The 25,796-nt window shown below is 38.7% G+C and overlaps 1 protein-coding gene across 5 annotated transcripts in view; it reads left to right on the top strand.

The window, feature by feature from the left end:
• Positions 1-25,796, top strand: part of VPS8 (VPS8 subunit of CORVET complex) — a 252,301-nt gene that overhangs the window by 94,636 nt on the left and 131,869 nt on the right. For all 5 annotated transcript variants that reach the window (XM_003894741.4, XM_009201234.4, XM_021934597.2 and 2 more), the window contains 9 exons: positions 4,183-4,225; positions 5,649-5,721; positions 6,023-6,142; positions 10,941-11,012; positions 15,826-15,945; positions 17,690-17,746; positions 19,553-19,635; positions 20,666-20,750; positions 21,556-21,654. In XM_003894741.4, the coding sequence (XP_003894790.3) occupies positions 4,183-4,225; positions 5,649-5,721; positions 6,023-6,142; positions 10,941-11,012; positions 15,826-15,945; positions 17,690-17,746; positions 19,553-19,635; positions 20,666-20,750; positions 21,556-21,654 (752 nt within the window). The remainder of the gene's footprint in view (positions 1-4,182; positions 4,226-5,648; positions 5,722-6,022; positions 6,143-10,940; positions 11,013-15,825; positions 15,946-17,689; positions 17,747-19,552; positions 19,636-20,665; positions 20,751-21,555; positions 21,655-25,796) is intronic.

The raw sequence follows: 25,796 nt of genomic DNA, 5'->3' as shown, positions 1-25,796 counted from the left end.
CCCGGCTCTTGTCCAGCATCCAAGAAGAATGCGGATACGCTGACAATTGAAGAGTGACCAAGGTGGGGAGTTTTATTGAGTGATGAAATGGCTTTCTGCAGAGAGGGGATGCGGGGGTGGTCCCGCTACCCGAAGGCGGGAAAGTCCCCTCAATCTGGTGAGTCTGGGGCTACTATGGGCTCAGAATAGGGGAGGGGCAGGCCATAGCAGTATTGGAAAAGGCAACATTCAATTGGTTAAAAGACATTATTCAGAAAGAATCAACTGGGAGAGGATGTGCAAACAGAAACAGAAGTTCTCACTCCATGTTGCAGATTTCATCCCGGACCAGTAATCTGGTCTTTCAGCCTTCAGGCTGTTTTTTGGCTTGAAGGTGGGGTTTCACGAGGGACCCGCCCCTATCTGCCTAGGCATTTGGCTGCCTCCTGTCGCTATCAAACCCGCTGTGTTCTACTTGTTTTCACAGCTGCCCAAGTTGTAAGGCAATAATTGATTTTCAAAACTACAGTAGAGCTGGAGAAAGGGAGATGGCAACACATAAAGTTAAAACTCTAAAATTCACTGGTCTTCCTGAGATTCAGGCATTTTTCTGAATACATTTTCCTCAGATTATGGCAAATTTTTAGTTAATTTCAAGAGTTCTGAAAAAGCCGGTATGACAGTTTTTACCAGTATTTGTATTGCTTTTATGGAGGAGATTTTTGCAGGTCCTTACCCCACCACTTCTGAGGTCTGTTTCTCTGGGTTTTGGCTGTGTTCTGTTTGGTCTTTTTTCCTCTCTGTTTTTCACCTTGGATGATTTCTATTCTCTTCCTTCAGATTCATTTGCTCTTAACTCCTTCATGTCAATTCAACTGTTAAATCTGCTCAGTGATTTTTTATTTTCAACAGTTATATTTTTCAGTCTAATTTCCATTTAGTTCTTGTTTCTGTTTTCTCTGCTGCAACTCTTCATTTATCTGTTGAAATTTTCATGCACTGAAACCATTTCTTTTGCTTAAGGGTAATTATAATAGTGCTTTAAAATCTTTGCTTGTTCTCACATTTTGTTCATCTCAGGATTGGATTTGATTCACTTTTAAGAAAAATGTGTTTTATTTTCACGGTTTTTCACGTTGGGTAATTTTGGACTGTATCTGGATATTATGAATGTTACATCGTGTGGAGAGTATGCGTTCTCCAGTGAATATTTTTCTCCGTTGTTCTATCAGGTATTTTTCACCACTGAGTATTGTTTTCCATTTTTTTATCAGATAATTTTCTTGGTGGGCTTGAACTGCAAACTCTCTCTCTTGTGCAGCTGCAGTCTCTCCTCAGGTCATTTCTGGATGGCTGATCTGATTTGATTCTGATCCACACGCATGGTTCAGGGGTCAGTCAGTGATGAGGATAGACAGAGTTTGGGGATCCTTCCTCTTTCTCGTTCCTTTGCAAGATTCTCCTAATTTTTAAACTGTGTATGTTTCTTAACTTCACGTTTCCCTTGCCAGAAAGATTGTTGCTTTTTCCGTGATGGCCTCCAGCTCTGCTGTGCTTGCCACACAGACAGCACTTAGACCTGGGCCGAAAGCCACAGAGGTGGTAATTTACTTGTACAGCTAACTCCCGATCTCCGCTTCTCCAAGTGAAGGAACTCTCCACCAGAGCCCATGTGCTTCTCTCCTCACTCCAAAACCTTCAGAGAAGGAGCTCCATTCTTGATCCTGGTTTTTTGTCTTTGACTAAGCTGCTTTGAGTCTTTTTCCTGCGTGCTAGTTTAGTAAATGGATCCTCTCCAGGTGTGGGCAGACAGTTTGGGGATCTCCTCTTTGATTCTTTCACTTTTGGGATTCCCCAACTCCCTTCCGTATTCATGGTTTCCTGACCTCATTTTCCGATCCCCCGCCCCCACCCCCATGCCAGGGAGATTAGGGCCTTTCCATGCCTCCCTGTGTATCCGATCCCCCGCCCCCACCCCCGTGCCAGGGAGATTAGGGCCTTTCCATGCCTCCCTGTGTGTCCAATCCCCCGCCCCCACCCCCGTGCCAGGAAGGTTAGGGGCCTTTCTATGCCTCCCTATGTGTGCAGTTCAGAGTACGCTTACTCAGGGACAGGCCAGCAGGAAGAACAGTGTAACTGCCTGTCTCTCCTACCCCAGATGAGGCTGAAGTCCCCACCAGCTCATGCTTGTGCTCACTCCCCAGTAACTCATTAGTAACTTCAGGTAGTTCCTTTCTGTATGATGTCCAGGTTTTGTCATTTTTTTACTATAAGGGTGGGGGTGGGGGAGTCATTTGATAGTCCTAACTTCCTGTACCTGATAGTAGCCCTGAACCTAATCTTTTTGAAGCAAATTTGAAAATTGCCTTTCGCATCTATATCTACCAGAAATGAAAGTGGAGAATTACAATGTGTGAATGGAAGTGATGATCTTTTATAATGAAAAGTTGTCTAAAAGAAGATACTGGGAAGAGAAAGGTTGTAGAAAATTAAGTACTATGTCAGTTCATTTCAGCAATTTACTAATTACCTACTTATGTGCCAGACACTATACTCGATGCTAGAAATACAGAAATGTCACAGACTCTGCTCATAAGAAGCTCACAGTAGTGGAATAATGGAGATGGGTAGGTTAAACAAATACATTTAACTCTCGCTAGGAATATCATGAGCTAGATATATTCTACCTGAGATTTCCAGCAAGAAAGGTGTGTAAATCAAAAAATGTCTGAGACAAGTCTCAATCAGTTTAGAGGCTTATTTTACCATGGTTGAGGACACACTGGGAGAAAGGGACACAAGCTACAGTAGGATCTTCAGCTTGTGCTTTTTCCACAGAGGATTTCGAGAACTTCAGTGTTTAAAGATTAGAGAGGGGGCGAGAGGGAAAAGAGGAACACTTAATTATGTATTTGTCTCATGCTCAGTAAATCTGCATTTTACAGAAGGTAAAGTAAACATAGAATAGGGGAAGAAGTCAAATATGCATTTGTCTTGGGATGGGCTGAGGAATAATTTCTAGTCTTATCTTTGCCCAGTGCTTGTGAACATCAGCTATTAATTTACATTGTCAGGGTGAGGGAGGCCAGCTGGGGAGACATGGCCTTCTATCTTGCAGCAATCTGTTTAGGAACCAATTTTTCGTTTATTTGTTTTTGTTTTTGTTTTTTACATGACTCAGTTCCGAAGCTTAACTTTTCCTTTTGGCATAGTGAGTTTGGGGTCCTGAGACTTTATTTTTCTTTCACTGGTGTTTATCTAGTTAGCCAATAAACATTAAGTTGTTATGCCATGCAGGTGATGATCACCATGTGTCATACTAGTTGATTTGAATCAAATAACATTTGGAACAGAAGCAAAATGTAATTATTCATACATTTGGAGCAATTCAAGTTTACATGCACTAACAACATTGCAGATTTTGAGTATTTGTGAAAGATTACTGATAAAGTTAAAGGCATACACTTGCTTGCATTATATCCAGGATTCATATATCAAAAATAGAAACTACAGCTCTTCATTATTACCAACCACAGATTCCCATCATCTGTGCGCTATGGGCGTTCCCAGTCACTTCACCCTGTTGATGCTCCTGCTCCATTCTGTGTTGCCGTTGACCCCTTGGCTTCAAACTTTGTCATATTATCTTTCTGATTTCTTCAGTCAGAGAACAGGCTCGCATCACAAGATGGCAGAATCTTACATTTTTATGTAACTTAGAATAGAAAGGGCCCTAAAGATCATTTAGTTTAATTCTGTTACTTTAAACATTTGGGAACAATGGCCTTTTCAGCCCTAGAGCACTGTGGGTGGTGAAAGTCCATATTACAAATAAGAAGACAGTATGGTTATGCCTTAATATTAATTAATTGGTTCTGATGTACAGTTCGTCAACTCATTGCCTGCCCTACACCTTCCCTTGGTCCCAAGTTAGTGGTTAGGCCAACAATACATAGATCTCTACCCTCAGATCTATTCCTTCTACATCTATCTTTAAATAGCTTATATTGCTCTTATCTGTGACAAGAATCTGACGGAAACTCAAAAGCTAATAAAGTGGTCTTATCTCAACTTCCTGTTATTTGGGAATATATTTACCTCACTGTAAATGCCAAGTTTTATTTTTTTGTTTCTACATAAAGATTATTTTTCTGAAAAGGTTTTGAGAGAAAATTGCTGAAGATACTTCTCTTTCTATTTTAGATGAACAAGTTGTTATGGGCAATAAGCTTCTTGTATATATCAGGTAAGATCATTTTACTTATTCATCTGCATGTATGTTCTTTCTATATTTCTCCTATATTTTTAGAGATACTATGATCTCTTATCTATATAGTACTTTTCATTTTTCACAATTCTTTTATGTAGAGCAGTGGTTCTCAACCATGGATGATTCTGTCTCCTACTCCCTGGAGATGTTTGGCAACATCTAGAGACATTTGTGGTTGTTATAACTGGGGCTAGAGAAGGGGGGCTACTGGTATCTAGTGGGCAGAGGCCAAGGATGCTGCTAAGCAGCATACAATGCACACAGTAGTCCTCACAACAAAGAATTATCTGGCCCGAAATATCAGTAGGGCTGAGGTTGAGAAACTTTGGTGTTGAAATCGGGTTTTTTACGTTTACTGGTGACAACTATGTGGGATGTGTGTTGTGTCTATATATGAGGACAAGAGATTTGTTCAGATCTGAAAAAGTTAGTAACAGAGGTAAAAGTAGAATGTTTATCCCCTGACTTCTGGAGCAGGGTTCATTCCAGTAGACTGTGCCAGCTCAGAATTGAGCCCTGATAGAACTTTTAGGTAGACGGCTATTTGGCAGGAAGGTGGCAGAACCTAGCAGAACGTCATTTTAGCTCATATCTAATGAGTTAACTTTGAAACCTGTTTCACACTTGTTACATTGATTTTTTAGTGTGAAAGAAATACGCATTTACTTAGTGCTTTATCATCTGTACTTTAAACTCTTGAAAATATGCTGGTGTCCAGTTGTCTCCAATCTAACACTGAAAATTGTAGTTGAAAAAGGTTTAAAATTTGCCCCCTCCCCACCTCCAAAAATAGAAAGAAGGTAGACATGTTCAGATGACATTTGTAGTAATTCAACTCACAAGGCAAGTCTTTAGCCATGAAGAAGGTTTGATTTGGAGGTAAAACTGTAGGGTAAATTTCTCTTCAGATTCTAACTCTCCCTGGTTTGTCCTGTTGCAGACATTTTCCAGACATTTAGCCTAGCTCTTTCCCCATCTTTAATACCATTGTTAGAGCCCCTGGTTTAACAGTATCTGAGAATGCCAGGCTTCTAACAGGTTTATCGTAGTATAATGGTGCCATTAGGCACCATCTTTCTAGACGCTGGGTATGAGGCCTTTAGAAGTCCGTCTTCTTTCCTTCTTGTCCCTTTAATAGAGCATTGGTTTTTCTTAGGAAACATATGAAGAAATGAAAGCTCCTACTCAGTCACAGGATGCATTACCTCACCCCCCTATCTGTTGCCCACGTTTTCTAAACTGGGTGTCATCTTGACCTGCTTTGGAACATGACCTGACAAAAGCTGAGCCTACTTAACAAATTGAACTAGTATCTCAAGTTTGAGAAACAATGTGTTAACTCGCTTGAAAGTTATCTGCTTTACAAGTCACCAGATCCATTCTCATTCTTTTCTTCCAGCTGTTGTCTAGCAGGTCGTGCCTATCCCCTTGGTGACATCCCTGAAGATCTTGTTCCCTTGGTTAAAAACCAGGTTGGTACTATTTTCATAGCCTTTTGACTGTTCTCCGTCTCTTGTTAAGATGCACTGAAGACAAATTGCAGTTGAGGCTTCCACGTGTGTCAGGAGCTATCGCCTGTTACAGGAGAGAACTTACACACTATTACTAAAGTCAATAATTAGAGCTGAGAGAGAATTTAAGAGAGAACTTAAAATATAGTAGCAATTTAAACTGAATTCAGCCTGCCTTTATTTTATCCAAATGGAAATCACTGCTTCAGCAGGATACTTTGTAAGGTGAGAAAATAATCAACATTTTTTTTCCAACTTGCAGGTTTTTGAATTTCTAATTCGCCTGCATTCAGCAGAGGCTTCTCCTGAGGAAGAAATCTATCCTTACATTCGGACTTTGCTACATTTTGACACAAGAGAATTTCTCAATGTATTGGCACTGGTAAGAGATAGTCTTATTTTGAGGTGTTTTCAAAGAAGACAGAGCAATAATTTTTTGGTGGGGCGCGGTGGCTCAACGCCTGTAATCCCAACACTTTGGCAGGCCGAGGCGGGCAGATCACCTGAGGTCAGGAGTTCCAGACCAGCCTGGCCAACATGGCAAAACCCCATCTCTACTAATAATACAAAACTTAGCCGGGCATGGTGGCGGGCGCCTGTATCCCAGCTACTTAGGAGGCTGAGGCACGAGAATTGCTTGAACCTGGGAGCCGGAGGTTGCAGTGAGCTGAGATTGTGCCATTGCACTCCAGCCTGGGCTACAGAGAGAGACTCTGTCTCAAAAAAAGAAAAAAGACAAAGCAATATTTTTTAAGAGAAAAATCATAATTATTATGCAGGTATAGATTTTATGCACTAGCAGTAAGTCAGGGTTTCAAATGTTTAATTTTGTTGTGCCACCCATTTTTTTTTCTCTAGTTCTTTGCCTTCCTCCCTTCCTCCCCTCTTCCTCCCTCCCTCCTTCTATCCCTCCCTCCTTCCCTCCCTCTCTCCTTCTCTCTCTTTCTCCCTCTCTCTCTAACACACACTCATCAAAAAGTTAAGGAGAACTGAGTTAGATGTAGTGCATCTTTGATTTCATAAATTATATTGCCTGGCATACTAAATATGGAAGGGAGATGTTGAAGGAGATGTGGTAGTGATGATAGTAAAAATAGCTGGAGTTGAAATGGAACATGGAAGCTTTTTGCTGAAAAAACACCCTTATACATGTTCAGTTAGGGATGAATATGTACAATTTGGGTGAGCCAGGTTGTCCGTGAAAATGCCCCTGGGGAACAATTAGATAAAACATAATATATCTTCTGAATTAAATAGTATTGTTGTTGTTTTTTGAAAAACTTTTGATATTATGGAAAATGCTTATATTACAGCATTTAGCAAAGTAGCAGGCACACAAATATGCAAAACACACATATACACAGTATTTGGAGGAAAAAAGGATGGAAATACACCTAAATATTAATAGTGATTCACTCTGTGAGATGAAGCAAATTTCCCTAATAAGCATATACTACTTTTATAAATTGAATTATATAAATATAATAAACTATTATTTTAAAACGGTAAGTACTCATGAGAAGGTTATTATCATTTGAATTGGTTTAATTTGAAAATCTGACATCAGAAGTAATAACTTTAATTGCATAGAACGAAGGGAAGGAGAAACTTAGAAGTCAGATGTAGTTGGTTTAGGAAATTTTAAATGTCCAGAGGGGAACATAAAGGTAGTTGGTGACTGACACATAGGAAAAAAAGAAACAGGAAGTGATGGGGGAGAAAGAGTGTTAGAGAAAACAAAGAACTTAATGTAATTCTTATTTCTTTAAGGGCTGTGGTAGCACCGAAACACATGTGGAATTATGCTGATGTCTGAATTATGACACTGGGATTTATAGTAAGGCTGCAAAACAATCTCTGATTTGGTTGACAAAAATTTGAGTGCATTGCGTATCCCACGTACTATCCTCATTAGGGCATGCAGCCTTGGCCAACAAGATATAAACTTTGCTTTTGTGGAGGAAGAGGATCCAGACTTGTAGATAAATAATTATAGCACAGTGTAATACATGCCTTAGGGGAAGTACAGGATGCTATAGGAACACTTAATGAGGGGCACCTAATGGAGCGTTAGGGAATGTTTCTTAGATAAAATGGTATCTACACTGAGTCTGAATAGAAGTTAGTAAGGGGAAGGGTAGGAAAAAATATTGTAGGCAGAGGGCTGAATATGTAAAAAGGCCTGGAAATGAGACAGAGCAACAAGTATTCAAGTAATTGAAAAAAATTCAATATAGCTGCATCTTTTAAGTATAAGGAGAAGTGCAGAGAGAAACAAATCCAGAGAGGCAGGCAGATAACGAGTTTTGTAATCTGCAGTAGAAAATCTGGACTTCCCTTCCTTCCTTCCCTCTCTCCCTCCCTGCTTCCCCCCTCCCCTCCTTCCCTTCTTTCCCTCCCTTCCTTCCCTCCCTCCCTCCTTCCCTCTCTCCCTCTCTCCTTCCCTCCTTCCCTCATTTTTGAGGTGGAGCTTCGCTCTTGTCTCCCAGGCTAGAGTGCAATGGCACGGTCTTGGTTCACTGCAACCTCTGCCTCCCAGGTTCAAGTGATTTTCCTGCCTCAGCCTCCCCAGTAGCCAGGATCATAGATGCGTATCACCATGCCTGGCTAATTTTTGTATTTTTAGTAGAGGCGGGGTTTCACCATGTTGGCCAAGATGGTCTGGAACTCCTGACCTCAGGTGATCTGCTCACCTTGATCTCCCAAAGTGCTGGGATTACAGGCATAAGCCACCACGCCTGGCCATAATTTGGACTTCATACTACAGCAGTTGGTAGCCATTGAAGCCTTTTAGGAAGGAAAATATATTAATTTTATACTTTAAAAACATTCCCTCTAACTCTTGTGTCTTAGTCAGTTTGAACTACTATAACAAAATGCCATAGATTGGGTGGCTCACAAACAACAGAAATGTATTTCTCACAGTTCTAGAGTCTGGGAAGTCCAAGATCAAGGTGCTGGCAGATTCTGTTGGTTTAGGCACACCTCCGAGAGGCTTACCTCCTAAAACCATCACATTGGTGATAGGTTCTCAACATGAATTTGGGGGCATACAAATGGATTGAAATGAGATAAGATGGAGGCAGGGAGATCTGTTAGTAAATTTTGTAGTAATCTAAATACAAGATAATGGTGGCTTAAATTAGGGCAGTGACAGTGGGGATACCAAGATGTGAAAGGATTTGAAAGATATTTTAAGAGGCAAATCAGCCTCATAAAGAAGAAGAATCTGTGATGGAGGCCATATGTAGCCCCAAAGCCAGAAATATTTACTGTCTGGCTCTTTACAGAGAATATTGACCCCTGGATTAGGAGTTAGCTTGCTATCATTATTTTACAGAAACCCCATAGTAATTTGTAAAGTACTACAGAAATAATTTTTAATGTCCAAATGCACAGATGACTTACAACTTGGGTTTTAGGTCTACCTTTGTACTTCAGAAACTGTAATTCTCCATTAGGACATCTTTGCATATTAGTCCTCTAGTAAACATCCATAGTTAAAAGCATTTTTGTGGGATGATAATGGTCTAACAATGTGCCATTTTGGTGGCAGATGTTAACTACCACCAAAATAGTCATGAAGCATATCACAATATTCACACCGTAGTGTATTACCAGTTAATTATGTTCACAGAATCAAACTATCAGTGTCTGTTTCAAAGGAGTGACTACGTGCTGCCAAAAGGAAAATGGTGAAGGAAATTCTTTTTTACTTGCTGTCACTGCTGTAGTTTTTAAATGCATGTGTTAATTCTCCATGGTTTTGTTTTTTAGTTGAATAGCACTTGTATTAGCAGATGGTACTTTCCCTTTGTACCTGTAGAGTGATATCTCACTTTAGCAGGCAGGGATGGGTGTCTATGTATGTGTGTGTGTGTTGTTCTCATGAATCCGAAGATAGAACTGAGAGAGACTTTGTAGTCTGTCTTCCTGTCTTCAGTCAGAGTCATATTTAACCCATATATACATCAGAATAACTTCTATTTGAGCCTTCCACAGTGAGTTCCTACAGTCTCCTTGGTAACTCGTTTCAGCATTTCCCAGCTACCTGGCAGTAAAGCCGACTAGCTAAAAAAAAAAGTCTAGAATATTTTGTTTTTCTGTGCATCAAACAGGAGAAGGAAGGGAAGGACATGCTAATAAGAGAACAGCTTGAACAAAGGTGCTTTGGAGAAATTGGGGGAAATTCAGGCCCATTTGAAGAACAGTAATTACTCTTGTTTGAACAGGACTATGATGTCTTGAAAGTTCATGGCTGTTAAATTCCTTTTTATTTTTAGTCTACTGGGACAATGTGTAGTTCATTTTCTTGTTTCAAGGAAATAGCAATAAATTAGCGCTACGTGGATTTAAACATTTCTCAGAATCAAGTGAACTAAGTGAAAACCATAGGAACGATCTTTAAGTCTTTCATCATTCTTACTGTTCAGTAAAAATTTTCATTTCAATTTTTTGATAGTGGACATAATCTCATTTTCTTCACATATACTATATGTACTACTTTTTTTGTGACATGCTGTTATCATATACTGACAAACAGAATCTGGTATTGTAATTTATTGTGATGCATATTATATTCAAAGTATTTTGGCTCTGCTTGATCAGTTACATAAAATGAAAGTTGCCATAGTTGGCAGTGTTTTGAGATCAGTAAGTAGGCTTGATAATTTTAACTTTTTTACCATAATACTTTTTTTTAATGCTATCTTTGGACATCATTTTTCTTAATTGTCATGAAAATTATGAAAGTTATTTTTATGACAGTTAATAAACTGGGTCTTAGTTATTTCCAGATAACATAGACTGAATGATGGCTGAACATGTAGTATTTTATCCCTCTGTTCTCAAACCTTTGCTCCCAAATTACCTCTTTTCATTAGTGTTATCTCTCTCTCTTTTTTCTTTTTTTTTCTTATGGACTTTGCCTTCCTTCCTTTCTCAAATTCTTATTTGTGATTTTTTTTTAAGTCTCAGAGTACTGTGCAATATTAAATACCGTAGCTTCCTACTTGACTCACTAAAAATAACGTCACTCAAGGTGTATAAGACAAAAACTAATGAGGAATATATCTTATTTGGGAAATTACTTGGATTTTACTAACAAGAATTTGATAACTTGTTTTCTTCTACAATGTGCAAATAATAATTACTTTTAAACATTTATTTCTCCCTTTTAGACTTTTGAAGATTTTAAAAATGACAAGCAAGCTGTGGAATATCAACAGCGAATTGTGGATATTTTGTTGAAAGTAAGTATTCAAAGAATACATGTCTTTATATGATATTTATATTAAGATAGTTGAGTTTTTTAATAGCAGGTTATAAAATCTTGTTAAGTGGTTTCTTGGACTCATATCTTAAAATTTTATTATGGTGTCTTTGTCCTCAAGAGCTGAATTAAGTACTAATCATTTATTTAAAAAAATTTTGAGTGTATGTTAGCTTTAGACTGGGGACCAGAATAGAGAGCACTACTGTGAGAAAGGCATATGGTGATAATTGCTATATTAGTATGATTACATGTAATAATAGAGACTAACTTCAAAGTGCTTTGAGAAAACAATGTGAAGAATCTTCCTCTGTCTCATACCAACTTCACTTTGTTGCTAAGGCAGTGCCGTATTCTGTCATGGCACTGAGATGTTGGATGACACTTAAGAATGATTTGAGGCACAGAGAAATGATCATCCCAGTATAAATCTAATTAGATTCAGCAGAAAGCTATTTTGAGATTGATGCTGTTGCTAATGAAGAATGCAGAGAAAGGTTCTTTTCTTTTCTGTCTGCATGACTTCAGGCAGGCCAGTTTCCTCTTGTAGTTGAAAGCTTAGAGTTTTTATTTTGTTCATTTGACTGTAAAATAGAGTTTTCTTTCTTTTAATGTTGAATTATTGTGGACAAGAGACCAGAATTCAGGTGTTTTCTAGTTGTACATAACATCAAAATACTACATTTATACTCATTCTGTATAATTTCCAAAGCATATTTATATACATTATTTCTTTTGTGCTATCAGTTAATATTAATTTAACCTTGTAAGACAGGCAGTGATGATTATGAGAACAGGATTGCTAACCTGTCAGATAATGCCAGTTTGATTCAGATGGCTAATATGGAGAATTTTCACCTAGATTTATTCCCAATCTATGTCCTCCTTTAATTTGTGATCTTGCGTTTCTTCTACCTAATATTCTTCTGTGGCTTCCTATTGGTCATTTAGAATTAAGTTCTGCTGTGAGTGAGAGAAAACTCAAAATAACAGTAGTTTAATTGTGATAGGAATTAATTTTTCTCATAGAAGTCTGGAAGTAGGCAACCTGGTCTAGTAGAGTGACTTCATAAACTTCTCAGGGACGCAGATTCCTTCTGTCTTAGTATTACACTTAGTATATGATTTCTGTCTTTCCATCCAGAATGGCTGCTGAGGCTCCTGCCATTACCTCTGCATTCTAGCCACGTAGAAAAAAATGAAGAAACAAAGAAAATGTTCCCTCTCCTTAAGGAAACTTCTTAAAAGCTGTTTAATACAATTCTGCTTACACCATATGAGGCCCCTTAGTTGGTGGGGGAGATGGAGAAACATTGTCTGTATTCTTGGTAACCATGTGCTTAGCTAAACATGAGGAGTTCTGTTTTTTTTTTCTTCTCCTTCTTCCTCCTCTTCTCCTCCTCCTCCTCCTCCTCCTCCTTCTTCTTCCTCCTCCTCCTCCTTCTTCTTCCTTCTTCCTTCTTTTTCTTCTTTCTTCCCTCCTCCTTCTCCTCCTCCTCCTCCTCCTTTTTGAGACTGAGTCTTGCTCTGTTGCCCAGGCTAGAGTGCAGTGGCACGATCTCAGCTCCCTACACCCTCCATCTCCTGGCTTTGAGCGATTCTCCTGCCTCAGCCTCCAGAGTAGCTGGAATTAGAGGCGCCTGCCACCATACCCAGCTAATTTTTGTATTTTTAGTAAAGACGGGGTTTTCACCATGTTGGCCAGGTTAGTCTCAAACTCCTGACCTCAGGTAATCTGCCCGCCTCAGCCTCCCAAAGTGCTGGGATTACAGGTGTGAGCCACTGCGCCCAGCCTTGAGGAGTTCTGTTTCTAAGGAAGGAAGACTAGATGTTGGAGCATAAGTAATAGTTTCTGCCATACCCGTCTAAACTGTTGAATATCCAAGATCCCTCTATATTTTCTGGTCCTGACTAGGTCTCTATAACTGGTCCCTTCTCTCATCCACCTTGTCATCCTTCCCCACACACCTTGTATTATGTACCCTCAACCATATTAAATTATTAGAATTCACTAGACTCTCTGTGGTGTGTTCATGGTTTATGTTCTTTGCAAGGGTTTTCTTTCAGCCTGTCATGTCTTTTCCTTTTCTTTCACTGACTGGCAAGTTCCTAATCATTTTCCAAGACTTAACTGAAATATCATCTATGAGAAACTCTTTTGAACGCTCTCCCACACATCTAGGTTGATTAGTTGCTCCTTGTCTGTGCTCAGCCAACACTTTATGCTTCAGTTAGCACACTGTAGTGTCATATTTACATATTTTCTTATCTGTTTTATCTAGACTTGAGCTTCTTGAATGTAGAGACTGAGGATTATTCTAATTATTATTATTATTATATTTGGTCATTGTTTTAGCCTGCTTAGAACAGATCCAGCACAATGCCTGTAACCCAGTAGGTGTCAGGTCAGTGTAAGTTGGTTAAATTACAATTTGAGTTTAAAACTATACTAAGTTGGAAAGTAATCCAAATGAAGAGAAAGCTCCACAAGTACTTGACTATTCCTGTTGGTGACTTGCCATTCTTGTATGTTGTCTTGATAGTGTTTACCTTGGGTCAGTGAAGAATGAGCTTTGGAGATTATTTTTCTCATTTCTAGTGCTAGAGATGTGCTAATTGGTTAAAGTGTACTTGTGAGGGAGCCATTGAGAGGAGGAGTATAGGCAGTGACCAGAGAACAGGCCAATGGGTGTTATCATGTGTGCTGAAATGGCTGCAGACAGAGAGGAAACATCTATTAATTTGTGACTTCTTACATTGCCCGGAAAATTTGTAAGCATGGTCTCTGAAAGAGGCCAAAGAAGAAATGGAAAGGAAATGGCCTTTTGTAGGATAATAACCAATTAGACACTCGTTGAGGTGATGAGGGACTTCTTTTATATATTTATATTTTTATATATATATATATGAATGATAGAGTTTTTATAACTTGAAATACCCACATATTCTAATAATGAGTATGCACTTGGCAAGCAATGATTACTGGACTAAAAGCAAAAAGAGTAAAAGAAAGGGATGTAAGAAGAAGTAGGTCAAAAGCTAGGGAATGTTGTATAATGGGAGAAACCTGGTGCTTTATCTTTGTGTGGAGGATGGAAGGAGGGAACTTGGAACTTTTTGATAGATGTGTGAGGGTACTATACCCTAATTTGTTGTAGAGTTGCCCCCATGAACTCAGCTCGCCCAAAACAGTACGTGGTGGTCTTCCCTCCCCCACTTCTGTATTCTCTCTGTTAATAGCATCATTATCCCACCTGCCAATCAGGCTCAAAGTCTGTCCTTTTTCATTGCTCCTTGAACCACATGGTTCCACGCATAGGAATAATTGTCCTGTCCCCACTCTCTCTGCCTCTTTCCATTTTCATGATCACTGCCCTACTTAAGAGCCCTTTGGTCTCTCCCTTAGACTCCTGCAGTCGCTTGTATCTTGCTCTCCCTGCCTTGTGTTTCTTTCTTCTGTTAATTTTATCCCATGCACTGCTGATCGGATAATTTTCCTAAGCACAGTACTGGTCATGATCAACCCCCCTGGTGGAACACGTTTAGTAGCTCGCCAGTTTTCTATAGAATACATTCCAGATTCCTTAGGATGACATTTGAGGCCTCATCTTCCCTTTTAATCTATTGTTTCCCTCTTCCTGCATGCTGCTGCATTCTAATAAATATTGTTGTTCCCCCTAACAATTGTGTGTTTTTCTGTGTCCATGATTTTGCTCTCACTCTTCTCTTTGCCAGGTTTGCCTTTTCTATTGACATTTCCGCTTGTCAAAATTTCTGCACGGGCTTTAAAACTTAGCTTCAAAGCTATTCTTCTCATTTCTTTTCAAATTCCCTCTCTAACCAGTTGAATTAAAATTTTAATCATTTGTGCCTTTATAATAGCAGTCATTATATTATGCCTTTTGTTTAAGATGTGTCTGTCTTTTCTTTCTTGTTCCTAATTTTCTTAAAGACACTTATAGCCTCTTACACATAGTGAGTACTTAGGAAATGAGAGCTGAGTTAAAGCCAGAGGAATGGCTATGATTTGATAACCGTGTGTGTCATAAAAAGCCTGTTATACAAAACCATGTCTTCAAGGAACTGCTTGATACAAGGCCGAAGCCATTCACTTCATTGGTCTGTGTGATAGCTAACTTCTCTGGGCTACCTTGACTCTCAGTTGTCTTACTCTCAAACCTCAAAGCAGCTTTCTTCTTCTGTTGTTGATGGACAGATTTTTAGTAGGGCTATTTAAATTTAACTGTACAAGACCAGCCTGGCCAACATGGTGAAACTTTGTCTCTATTAAAAATACAAAAATTAACCAGGCGTGGTGGCACACACCTGTAGTCCCCGCTCCTTGGGAGGCTGAGGCAGGAGAATCACTTGAACCCAAGAGGTGGAGGTTGCAGTGAGCCAAGATCATGCCATTGCACACAAACTTGGGCAACAGAGTGAGATTCCATCTCAACAACAACAACAAAAAATTAGTTGTAGAAGGGTTCTCTAAGAATTCCTGAGGGAAACATGATTAATGTTTCTTTGAAACACTACAATTTACATCTCTACCTCTTTATCAATTCAGTTCTCATCCAAAGTGTGATAGAAGTAGGCGAGAAATCACTGAAATGTTTTCAGAGTATGCAAGTAGTTGTGCTTCTTCTAAATGGCGTTGAATTCAACTGTTGCACAGTCAATAAAAGAATCTTTTTATGAGTCTTCAGTAATGAGGCTATCCCCTCTTCTAATTGTATATATTTTTGCATCAAACCAGATGGTGTATTGAATAAATGGTCTCCTTTGCTCCTCAGGTTATGGTGGAGAATTCAGACTTTACCCCCTCACAAGTAGGATGTCTCTTTACCTTCCTTGCTCGGCAGCTTGCAAAGCCTGACAACACCTTGTTTGTAAACAGAACACTTTTTGATCAGGTAAGTGTCTAGCAGTGAAAACTAAAAGGTTTTTTCCTGTTTACTGTGCACAGTTCCCTGGATTACACTGTTTCCTGATGTGACAGACTATTGGGTAAATACCTTATCAAGGAGAGGCCTGTTCAGGTTTTGGATCTAAATTGAGGGATATGTGTATGTGGGTGTATGGGTATGTTTTGTGGAGATTGGTTTATAGAGATTGTGTTCTCTCAATTATTCTGTTGCTATGAATTGCCTAGAATTCTTTGCTCAAGAGTTTCCCAATTTAAGAATCTCCCCCATCTCACAGGTAGTAAGAGTATTATGATCATCATCTGGAGAAGAGATTACTTTTGTAAAATCTCAGTTTACTTACAAATGACTTTGAAGGTATCTTGTAATCCCGCTTAAATATCTCCTATTTTTCCACAGGTGGCAAAGAAAATACTTTTTGTCTGGAGAAAGTAACTAAAAATGACTAGCATTTTTTGAGCACTTCACAATGGCAGACATTGTTCCAAAACCTTATGTGTGCCTGTTACCTTAGTCCTCTCAAGAGCTCTAAAATAGGGACAGTTATACTCCTTTTATAGATGAGGAAACTAAAGCCTGGAGAGATTAAGTAATTCATGTAAGGTCATACTTAGTAAGTGTTATTATTAGCAGTAAATATTAAGTCTTAATAGAGTTTGTGTCCAAATTCAAGTGGCCTGACTCCTAAGTTCATGCTTTGCTAGGTCCATGGTATCGTATCAGGAAACTTAAAATTAAGGTATAGAGACAACACTGCCTTATAGTTATGTTTCTTTTCTCTCTCTCTTTTTTTGAGACAGAGTCTGGCTCTGTCGCCCAGGCAGGAGGGCAGCAGCATGATCTTGGCTCACTGCAACCTCTGCCTTCCAGGTTCAAGTAATTCTCCTGCCTCAGCCTCCTAAGTAGCTGGGATTACAGGCGCATACCACCACGCCTGGCTAATTTCTTGTATTTTTTGTAGAGACGGGGTTTCACCATGCTGTCCAGACTGGTCTTGAACTCCTGAACTCAAAGTGATTCGCCCTCCTCAGCCTTCCAAAGTGCTGGGATTACAGGCATGAGCCACTGCACCCAGCCTCTTAGAGTTATGTTTCGAAAGAGTAAAGAAATACATACACAAGGGCTGCCTCAACCTCCCAAAGTACTGGGATTACAGGCATGAGCCACTGCACCCGGCCTCTTAGAGTTATGTTTCTCAAGAGTAAAGAAATATGTAGGCCGGGCGCGGTGGCTCAAGCCTGTAATCCCAGCACTTTGGGAGGCCGAGATGGGCGGATCACGAGGTCAGGAGATCGAGACCATCCTGGCGAACACAGTGAAACCCCGTCTCTACTAAGAAATACAAAAAATAGCCGGGCGAGATGGCGGGCGCCTGTAGTCCCAGCTACTCGGGAGGCTGAGGCCGGAGAATGGCGTGAACCCGGGAGGCGGAGCTTGCAGTGAGCTGAGATCCGGCCACTGCACTCCAGCCTGGGCTACAGAGCGAGACTCCGTCTCAAAAAAAAAAAAAAAAGAAATATGTATGTAAGGCACATATTAAATTGTTAGCATACCTGAACCTGATGTTACATATACTAGGCTAATCAGTTGGGAAGGTACCTTATACCTGTGGTATTTGTTATGGCTGGGTGTGAATAAGTTGGTTATTTGAAAGGGTAGTTATTACTTTTATTATGAGAGTATTAATGTCTACATGCTGATATCAAATAAAAAATACTTTTTCTTTGGCCAGGTCCTTGAATTCCTTTGTAGTCCCGACGATGACTCCCGACACTCTGAAAGACAGCAGGTATGAACTACTAGAACTCTTTTTGCTAAAAAATAGGAAAGAAGAATAAGCCAGAAAGAATTCTTCTGTGTTAGACCTCACTACACATGAGGGGCAATGACTTCTGCCAAACCCTAATACGAAGTTAGAGTCGGTGGGAACCAGAAAATAGAGTGGATGGTTGTTAGAGTACATGTATAAGAAGCTTATATCAAACTAAATTCCTAGGTAGACTGGATCTGTCTTGCATCTACCATGACATCAAAGAAACGACTTCATCTTCCCCTATTATGTGGCAACAGCTAGGACTTCTTGTACGCTGCATTCCATTGGCATAATTAATCTGGTAACTACTGCTAGCTGCTGTGGTCCTGAAACAAAAAAGCTACAGGGTCCTGAGTATTGACATACCTAACTTTTGAGAGTGCCCTAAAACCCCACTGCATTAGGGCTGACCATTCTGGAGACTAGAATCCACCTGTCCCTCCACTGCTTATTATGAGACAGTAACTGTTTGAGTACCACTTCTTTTTATTCATGCCACTTTCTTGAGGTTGCCTTCAGGAGTAAGATTCTTTAAAAAGCATACCCACCATAATTGTGGGCACTAAGAGAGTCAACCCATTTTGTATTGATAGCTAGATTTTGTCAGGCAAGTAAACTAGTAAAATTAAGAACCATGAGAGCTGTGCAGAAGTATGGCTTTATGGCACTGTGGTAATCATACACAGCTGGGAAGTTGAGACTATCAGATAGCAGCAGTGACCCTTTATCTGCACAGCTATGGCGCAGTGACTGCTGCAGAGTATCCTAGGTCAGAGAACAGCTGGTAAAATTTTGGTTATCTCTTAAATTATATTGAATACAAATAGTAATATGGGCCCCCTCATTTCAGCTGCGTAGTGTGGTAAAAATTATTTATATGAGCCCCAATATTTTTGTTTCCTTTTTATTGTGGTAAGATAGACATAACACATAATTTACCATTTTAACCGTTTTTAGGTGTGTGCATCAGTGGTATTCACATTATTGTATAATCCTCATCACCATCCATCCCCAGAACTCTTTTATCTTCCCAAACTGAACTACCATACCGATGAAATCGTAACTCCTGCTCACTATTTCTCCTCCCCACCCCTTAGTAACTACCAGTCCCTATGAATTTTACTACCTTAGGTCCCTCACATAAGTGCAGTCGTACAGTATTCATTCTTTTGTATTTAGCTTATTTCACTTGGCAGAATGTGTTCAAGGTTCATCCATGCCATAGCATGCATGTATCAGATTTTCTTCCTGCTGAATAGTATTCCGTTGTATGTATATACTACATTTTGTTTATTCATTCATCCACTGATGGACATTTGGATTGTTCCACCCTTTGGCTATTTTGAATAGTGCTGCTATGAAAAGTCATAATTTTTAAAAAATTAACCTATAAACATGGATACCAGCTGTAGGTAAACAGATTGTAAAGAACCATAAGACATAAAAGTGAGACAAAAATTCACTTCTTGAAAGAATATATACGGACATTTTAGCTTAGCAGAGAGTCAGCTCAGTGTCTCATAGGGCTTCATTCGTAAACTCTGTGGCGTTCTTTCCATGTTTGAAAAGCGGAGCCATTTATCTTTTTATAGGGCTTAAATGCAGTATGATCAAGTTTATGATGTCAGTCTAACCCCTTCCATATGTGACAGCAAGCCAAAATATCATCAACTAAGAATACAAAAGAAAAAAATTAGAAGTTATAGTCTACATGGCTGAATGCACTCTTAAAGGGCTAGTAAATTCTCAAGTGTTTTTACTCATTTATTTTTAAATGTTCAGGTCCTTTTAGAATTGCTGCAGGCTGGAGGCATAGTTCAATTTGAAGAGAGTCGCCTCATCCGGATGGCAGAAAAAGCTGAGTTGTAAGTTGTTTTGAGGCATATATTAGTTTGCCATAGAAATATTAAATTACATTTCTCTAACTTAAAGCCCAGTTTATTGATGCATTGCTGCTTTTTTAATTAGGAAAGATTATACAAATAACAAAAAGCTAAGTGTGAAGTTTTTGCCTTTTAATTGAATTCTAGAAATTAGTGAAATTTGCAGAAATTGATAGGGCAAATATGAAGCTTTTATATAATTGTTTAAACATAAAAGTGAAATAGCAGTCTTATGATGTTTTATTTTAGATTTTTCCTTTAATATTTCCATGTTTCATAAATTTTTATGGTTACCTTAGCTGTATTAGAGACAATGTAGTATTTGACATAGCAAATAAGAGAATATCACATTACTACTTATCTAGTATGCTGTATTTATATGACGTAATTCTGAACAGAGGAACTTTATGTAAAATTTTTGTAAATTATCAATATCTAACATAGTCACTATTTCTTATGTGATACATTATTGCTTTAGTATTTCTTTTGTATTCAGCATTGAAATTTCTTATAAACATAATATGTAGCAGCCTCTTGAACCTGTAGTTAAAGGAATGGTAGATACTCATCTCCCTTAGATATTCACTGTAACTTTATTTAACAGTAGAAATCACATCTACTCTATTAATTTTTCTTTTCTTTCTTTTGAGACAAGGTCTCCCTCTGTTGACCAGGCTGGAGTGCAGTGGTGTGATCATAGCTCACTGCAGCCTTAACCTCCTTGTCTCAAGCAATCCTCCTGCGTCAGCTCCCATAGTAGCTCGGATGACAGGCACATGCCACCATGCCTGGCTAACTTTTAGTTTTTTTTGTAGAGATGGGGTCTTGCTATGTTGCCTAGGCTGATCTCAGACTCCTGGTCTCAAGCAATCCTCTTGCCTCAGCCTCCCAAAGTGCCTGGCATGAGCCAGGACACCTGGCCCACTTTCCCTAATACTAACCGGTGTGCCAGAGCAAATGTCTCAAAAACCTGCCTGTTTGGTACACTGAAGTTTTTCCCTTTACATTCTAGCTATCAAATTTGTGAATTTATGTATGAAAGAGAACACCAATATGACAAAATTATTGATTGCTACTTACGTGACCCTCTGAGAGAGGTGAGTCAAGACACTGCTTTACCCTTTTTTCTTACTCAGCCTTCCCTCTTATTGAGTACAAATAACTGTTGAGCAGAAATATTTGTGCATGTGCATGAGCCAAATATACATTGATAAATAAAACAGATATAGTTCTTGCAGTTTTGGAATGTATGATTTAGTGATGGAGACTGACAATTAACAAAGCCAAATATGATTACAAATGGTGATAAATGCTAGGGAAGAGAAACCGAGTGCAACTTTAGAGGATAATGGGGAACTGACTTATGCAGAGTAGCCAGGGGAGGAATTTCAGAGAAAGTGACATATAAACTGAGTTTTGGAATTTGAGAAGCCCGTGAAGGAAAGAGTCAAGAAGAGTGTTTCAGGATGGGAAACTGTATATGCAAAAGACCTGAGGTGGGGAAAATGGACATGTTCAAGGAGCTGAGTAGAGATCATATAGATGACGTGAAAATCAGTATAGGTGGAGCATAATAGACAAGGGCAGGAGTGGTTTGATCTGAAATTGGGAATGTGGACAATGGGATCCCCAAAAGCCAAAGTGTGATACTCCTTCATTATGTCACTGAAGATTAATGAATTGAAACCAAAATTAATTAGAACAGATATTTTGCTTCTAAGAGTCTACCCTAAATTTTAAACAATTACCCTTTCTTTTTAGGGGCAGAGTTTTCCATCAGTTAACAATCTCCAGATGGTTTTTCATCTTCAAATGATAGATGTTTACCAAGACTGGTTCAGTTGGTAGGGACTAAATCTTGAGTGAGTGAATGAATAAATTATATTGTCTTGTACTCTTCAGGAAGAAGTCTTTAATTACATTCACAATATCTTATCCATTCCCGGACACAGTGCAGAGGAGAAGCAGTCTGTATGGCAGAAAGCAATGGATCATATTGAGGTACCGATGTGCAAAACTTCACACTTTACCATCTGAATGGTCATCTAACCCAAGTTAACTTTATGCCAACTAAACAATGGCATGTATCACATTAAGTTGGTTTAATTTAGGGTTAAAATGTTTTTCATGTGTAATTATTCCTCTTCATATTTGCATTCATAAAGTCTGTGTCACATGCAATCTATTACATCCTGACTTCTGAAACTAGCCAATGTTCAATCAGCTAGTGACAAACTAGTATTAGTGCATTTTTACAAAGTTCCTAGAATGATTCTGAGAGTACTACTTGTCCTTTTTTCCTAGTATGTGATGGGTGCCATACCCTCCAATCATCTAATGGACTTTTAGAAAAATTACTGCAATGATGTATTTCTCTTCCTTATATAACAGGATGATGATTCTGACCTAGCTGTGGTCAACTAATTCACTGATTTTGTTGATGCCTGCAGTTTTACAGAGGATGCAAGTGTTCACTTCTATTGAAACAAAAAGTTCTTATTCAGAAACAACGCTTCTGGATATACAAATAGACTACCTGTGTGATGAGGGCTGTGATCACAATGTGTTCTGAAATGGGACCCAAAAATCACTTCTTACTTGAGTTTCCTTATGTTCATAACATACTCCTTACCCCAGAATCCAATAGAACTAGCAGTTTTGTTGAAATCTATTATTTTTATGATTTATGTTATTTTATCTATTCTACTATGTTTATTTCTGATTATTGAAAAAATAGTAAGAAAAGAGGTAATCCTCTTTTGGAAATAATATTTAGACTGAGGTAGTCCTAGTTTTGGAAATAACGTTTAAACCGAGGTAATCCTAGTTTTGGAAATAACATTTAAACTGAGGTAATCCTAGTTTTGGGAATAACATTTATATCTACAGAGTTGCTCTCGTTCTCCTCATAGCAAGAATCAGGTGGTGGATTTAGAGATGTAGTAGAGATATGATTATTCAACACGTTTGAACATTTTTTTATAGATATGATGTGGATACTTTATTTTAGTTTCTGAAGGTTGTAAAGTTTAGAAAGATCAGAGGTGTGAATAGCATCTTCTTGTGAAATATCTGACATGAAAGGTGGTATAGCCAGTCATGAGATACGTGGTCTGAAGTAATTTCCACACTGCTGTATATAGGATTGAGAACATGGAATATATTATTTAATGTTGTTATGTTCCTGCTAACAACAGATGAATATATCATGGCAGGATAACCCAACAAGTCATTCTCTGATTTTGTGTTTTATATTTTTTCCCTTTAATCATTTAGTACTCTTTTTCATCATCCTCTTCAAGTCTCCATGGTTATATTATGGTTCAGTTCTCATTTCACCTCATCTGCATTATACAGTGGTTTGAGCACATGGATTCCAGACCTCAAAAATGAAGCCACATCTCTGCATTATGTGAAATGTGATAAATTAATCAATGGGCAAACAGATTACTCAGCAACAAGCTCAAGCTGGGGAAGCAAGAAGTATTTCTGCTGTACAGTAATTATTTTTGCTGACTAGTTTTTCCCACATCTGCATATTTTTCACCTTGAACTTTTTAATATCTCTTAAGGCCACAGTGACAGGTGTATAAACTTTTGTTGAAGGACTTCTATGTCTTCAATAATGTAAATATAATCAACATTGAATACATAGGACAAAAAGTCATAAAGAAGTTTTCTGACAAGATACACTTAGTTTATAGCTTAGTGGTTCTTAACACATTTGGGGCTCTACACTGTTTTTGAGACTCTAATGAAAGATTTAGTCTTATGCCTCATAATATTGCACATGTACATAGATATCATGACTCTGTTTAAAGTTTCAGGGATCTACAGATCCCTAAAAGTGTTTCTTAGATGACAAATCTCTGGTTCAGATGGTTTTTTTTTTTTTTTTTTTTTAGAATCTAATATATAAATAAATTTTTTTTTTAAATTTATTTATTATTATTATACTTTAAGTTGTAGGGTACATGTGCATAACGTGCAGGTTTGTTACATATGTATACTTGTGCTATGTTGGTCTACTGCACCCATCAACTCGTCATTTACATCAGGTATAACTCCCAATGCAATCCCTCCCCCCTCCCCCCTCCCCATGATAGGCCCCGGTGTGTGATGTTCCCCTTCCTGAGTCCAAGTGATCTCATTGTTCAGTTCCCACCTATGAGTGAGAACATGCGGTGTTTGGTTTTCTGTTCTTGTGATAGTTTGCTAAGAATGATGGTTTCCAGCTGCATCCATGTCCCTACAAAGGACGCAAACTCATCCTTTTTTATGGCTGCATAGTATTCCATGGTGTATATGTGCCACATTTTCTTAATCCAATCTGTCACTGATGGACATTTGGGTTGATTCCAAGTCTTTGCTATTGTGAATAGTGCTGCAATAAACATACGTGTGCATGTGTCTTTATAGCAGCATGATTTATAATCCTTTGGGTATATCCCCAGTAATGGGATGGCTGGGTCATATGGTACATCTAGTTCTAGATCCTTGAGGAATCGCCATACTGTTTTCCATAATGGTTGAACTAGTTTACAATCCCACCAACAGTGTAAAAGTGTTCCTATTTCTCCACATCCTCTCCAGCACCTGTTGTTTCCTGACTTTTTAATGATCGCCATTCTAACTGGTGTGAGATGGTATCTCATTGTGGTTTTGATTTGCATTTCTCTGATGGCCAGTGATGATGAGCATTTTTTCATATGTCTGTTGGCTGTATGAATGTCTTCTTTTGAGAAATGTCTGTTCATATCCTTTGCCCACTTTTTGATGGGGTTGTTTGTTTTTTTCTTGTAAATTTGTTTGAGTTCTTTGTAGGTTCTAGATATTAGCCCTTTGTCAGATGAGTAGATTGCAAAAATTTTCTCCCATTCTGTAGGTTGCCTGTTCACTCTGCTGGTAGTTTCTTTTGCTGTGCAGAAGCTCTTTAGTTTAATTAGATCCCATTTGTCAATTTTAGCTTTTGCTGCCGTTGCTTTTGGTGTTTTAGACATGAAGTCTTTGCCCATGCCTATGTCCTGAATGGTACTACCTAGGTTTTCCTCTAGGATTTTTATGGTATTAGGTCTAACATTTAAGTCTCTAATCCATCTTGAATTAATTTTCGTATAAGGAGTAAGGAAAGGATCCAGTTTCAGCTTTCTACTTATGGCTAGCCAATTTTCCCAGCACCATTTATTAAATAGGGAATCCTTTCCCCATTTCTTGTTTTTCTCAGGTTTGTCAAAGATCAGATGGCTGTAGATGTGTGGTATTATTTCTGAGGACTCTGTTCTGTTCCATTGGTCTATATCTCTGTTTTGGTTACTGTAGCCTTGTAGTATAGTTTGAAGTCAGGTAGCGTGATGCCTCCAGCTTTGTTCTTTTGACTTAGGATTGTCTTGGAGATGCGGGCTCTTTTTTGGTTCCATATGAACTTTAAAGCAGTTTTTTCCAATTCTGTGAAGAAACTCATTGGTAGCTTGATGGGGATGGCATTGAATCTATAAATTACCTTGGGCAGTATGGCCATTTTCACGATATTGATTCTTCCTATCCATGAGCATGGTATGTTCTTCCATTTGTTTGTGTCCTCTTTTATTTCACTGAGCAGTGGTTTGTAGTTCTCCTTGAAGAGGTCCTTTACATCCCTTGTAAGTTGGATTCCTAGGTATTTGATTCTCTTTGAAGCAATTGTGAATGGAAGTTCATTCATGATTTGGCTCTCTGTTTGTCTGTTACTGGTGTATAAGAATGCTTGTGATTTTTGCACATTAATTTTGTATCCTGAGACTTTGCTGAAGTTGCTTATCAGCTTAAGGAGATTTTGGGCTGAGACAATGGGGTTTTCTAAATATACAATCATGTCATCTGCAAACAGGGACAATTTGACTTCTTCTTTTCCTAACTGAATACCCCTGATTTCTTTCTCTTGCCTAATTGCCCTAGCCAGAACTTCCAACACTATGTTGAATAGGAGTGGTGAGAGAGGGCATCCCTGTCTTGTGGCAGTTTTCAAAGGGAATTTTTCCAGTTTTTGCCCATTCAGTATGATATTGGCTGTGGGTTTGTCATAAATAGCTCTTATGATTTTGAGGTACGTTCCATCAATACCGAATTTATTGAGCGTTTTTAGCATGAAGGGCTGTTGAATTTTG

The sequence above is a fragment of the Papio anubis genome, chromosome 2 (genome assembly GCF_008728515.1).
Source record: "Papio anubis isolate 15944 chromosome 2, Panubis1.0, whole genome shotgun sequence".
NCBI lineage: Eukaryota > Metazoa > Chordata > Mammalia > Primates > Cercopithecidae > Papio > Papio anubis.
This window is presented reverse-complemented; position numbering and strand designations above follow the sequence as displayed.